Source organism: Acanthisitta chloris, unplaced genomic scaffold (genome assembly GCF_000695815.1).
Source record: "Acanthisitta chloris isolate BGI_N310 unplaced genomic scaffold, ASM69581v1 scaffold17200, whole genome shotgun sequence".
In the NCBI taxonomy this organism is placed as follows: Eukaryota; Metazoa; Chordata; class Aves; order Passeriformes; family Acanthisittidae; genus Acanthisitta; species Acanthisitta chloris.
In genome coordinates, this window is record NW_008650078.1 from 4,031 (window position 1) to 6,928 (window position 2,898).

The 2,898-nt window shown below is 61.1% G+C and overlaps 1 protein-coding gene across 1 annotated transcript in view; it reads right to left on the reverse strand.

Annotated features, from left to right (window-relative positions):
• FURIN (furin (paired basic amino acid cleaving enzyme)) overlaps positions 1-2,898 on the reverse strand; it is a gene marked incomplete at its 5' end in the record, with an annotated part of 6,918 nt that overhangs the window by 3,485 nt on the left and 535 nt on the right. Inside the window, 5 exons of the mRNA XM_009083646.1 lie at positions 824-1,008; positions 1,213-1,301; positions 1,646-1,722; positions 1,971-2,099; positions 2,630-2,725. Coding sequence (XP_009081894.1) covers positions 824-1,008; positions 1,213-1,301; positions 1,646-1,722; positions 1,971-2,099; positions 2,630-2,725 — 576 coding nt within the window. The remainder of the gene's footprint in view (positions 1-823; positions 1,009-1,212; positions 1,302-1,645; positions 1,723-1,970; positions 2,100-2,629; positions 2,726-2,898) is intronic.

A 2,898-nucleotide genomic window follows, 5' to 3' on the forward strand; every position in this document is an offset into this window, starting at 1 on the left:
CAAGACCCAGGTTGGAGCTGGGGACAAGCAGACAGTGCCAGCTGCAGGGCTCCTCGAGCCTGAGTAGAAAAGACTGAGTAGATGCAGCTGAGACACGGGGAACAGCGGGACACCTCGGTCACAGTCCACCAGCCTAGGCACCCCACTGCAGCCATGCCTATGGAGAGCGCTAGGCACCTTGGCAGAGGCACCAGGGCTGCCCCAGTGAGTGAGGCACCAGGAGGCCCTGCTGATATGAGGCTTCCAAGAGCCAAAGTCCTTTTCTGCCCGGAAGTCACCCAGGCTGACTGCCTGTGTGGGTTTGCAGTGCCTCGCAGCGCTGTGGGAGCCCACAGCGCAGTCTCGGCCATGGCTTGGCACCCAAATGTGGCAGCTCCCTCACAGCAGGCGCGACAGAGCCAGCACAACACGGCACGTCTCTCCATAGGGAATCCCGGGTGGAATGCAACACAGCTCCCCAGACAGCCAACACCACTAGCACAAGGGGATAGTGGGGGAGGACGTGTGGAGGCAGTGAGGGCAAGCAGCTGGCACGAAACCAGATAAGAACCAGCACGGGGCTTGGGAGAGCAGGGAGAGCCCCACACCAGAGCCCTCACAGCAGGGAGCACAGGGCTGCTCAGAAAGGTGAGAACACCACATGGGAGGAGCCCTGACTCAGAGCCATTGCATAGGAAGAACAGGAAAAACCAACAGAGCCTGATCCTGGAGATGGGCTGGAAGATGGCTCATTCACGGAGGGCCAGGATAACAACTAGGTCAGATAGAGCAAGGGAGAGCTGGGGGAAAGGGCAGGAACCGAGCTGGGCCTCCCTCAGCAAACCCTCTGGCTCACCTGGCTGACCCCACGGAAGAAAGCCTCCTCTGCCAGCCGGGCTGGGCCATCCACAGTCTTGCCGTCATCCTCAGGGCCCCAGCTGGCACTGTAGATGTGGATGTGGTTGGGGTTGAGGCCCAGGGAATGGGCCTCCACAGCATCAGTCACCTCCCCATCCAGCATGCGCACACCTAGGGCCAGAGAGCAGATATCATGGGCGACTGCACAGGGCAGAGTGGCCACAGTGTCACTGGTGAGAGCCATCCAACTGCTGCTGCCCTGTATGCCACAGCTGTCACAGTGCTGCCCTAGCCAGCAGCAATGAAATCCCCAGCTCAGCCGCTCTCCAGCCACTCAGCACTCACGGGGCTCAGGTAGGGCCGGGCAGAACCCACCTCCGATCCTGGCATTGTAGGCCACACCAACACCGCAGATCCCATTGTTTGCCACAGCAGCCACTTCCCCGGCGCAGCGTGTGCCATGTCTGCAGCCAAAACAGAACTAAGTGAGTTCCTATAGGGTGCGAGGAGCATGGAGGTGGGCACCACCAGCAGCTACGCCCACCTGGGCTGCCTCCCACCCCACCAAACCAGGTGACTGACAAAGGCTCCTCTGCCTGCCCTCCTGCTCCAGAGCTGGGGCACTGAACAGTCTGCATCAGTGCTGGGCAAAGGATGCTCCTCGTGTCAGAAAGGGAGGCAGGGGGTTCCCTGTGGGGCAGAAGTGTGCCACCAGCCCCACACCTTCCTGCAAGACATGGGGGGTGACACTGTGCTGAGTCCCCGCCACACCTGGGCTCTGTGTGCTCGCTATTCCCTGCTGCCTCACCTGTTATCATTCATCTGTGTGTAGCGGGGCTGCGGGTCAGGGTCCTGGTCATTGACATCAAAACTCGCCCCTGGGTCCTGGAAATGAATCAGGCACTTGGGAGACTGTCTACCTTGGCCACAGAGCCCCAGCACCCTCAGGCTATGCCTGTGCTCCACAGCCTGTGGTTGGGCTGAATAAGGTGGGCAGGCTCCAGCCCCATCTCCACGTCCCACCACGGCAGGCATCAGCCCTGTGCCACACAGTCCCGGGGCTGCCCAGTGTGGACACAGCGGCCCAGACCAGCTCTTGTGGCACTCTGTCCTGTGGCATTGCGCACACTTACATAGTTGGCCTCCAGGTCAGGGTGGTTCTTCTCGATGCCATCATCCAGGATGGACACCACGATGCCCTTGCCCGTGTAGCCCTGCTCCCAGGCCTGACGCACATTCAGGTCCCTCTGGTTCGTGTTGTACTGCCAAGAGAAGCCCCAGCACTAGCAGCTGTGCTCAGCCATGGGCACTGTAGTGGGGGTGCACCCTAAGCCCCCCCAGCCCCCACTCCACTCTGCTGTGTGTGGGGTTGAGGAATCCCAGGGACCTGGGCACAGGGCTGAGTACTGCCAGCTGAGGAAGGCTGCTCTGAAAGTAAGACTGAGCCCCAGACAGACACAGGGACATTCCCTTCACTTGTACCTGAGCTCCAGGACAGAGACAGGGGCATGGACCTATTCCTGGGCCAGGCAAAGGGCTGCTACCCCTAGCCCAGCCCGTAGCTTTGCTAGCCCTCTCAGCACCCTGGTAGGGAGCCACAGCTCTGCAAGCACAGTCTCTTCCCTGGGTGTTCCCATCACACAGCACCAGGTGGCTGCCTCAGGCCCTCCCCCTCTTTCTCCTCCTCCTCCCTGCCAGCAGCTACCTAACAGCAGTTCCTCAGATGCCACATCTGTGTCCTCAAACTCACACATGCTATTGTGACCATGCACCCTTCTCATCCAGCACTCACCAGGTACCACTGCTGCGGGAACTTGGGGTCTGTGGGCTCCATGAAAACGTCTCGTTTGGTCCTGCGCTTTGCCACCTGCTGCTCTAGCCACTGCACCTGGGGACAGAGAGGACATGGGGTCCCCCACTGCCCCCTCATGCCAGCAGTTCCCCAGGCCCCCAGCCTGCCTGGAGGGGCTCTCCCTGCAGAGCTCAGTCAGTCCTGGCAGAGCACTGGACCCCCTGGAACAGCAGCCCCCAGTCTGTCCCTCCTGGTGCCCTGCCCAGCCA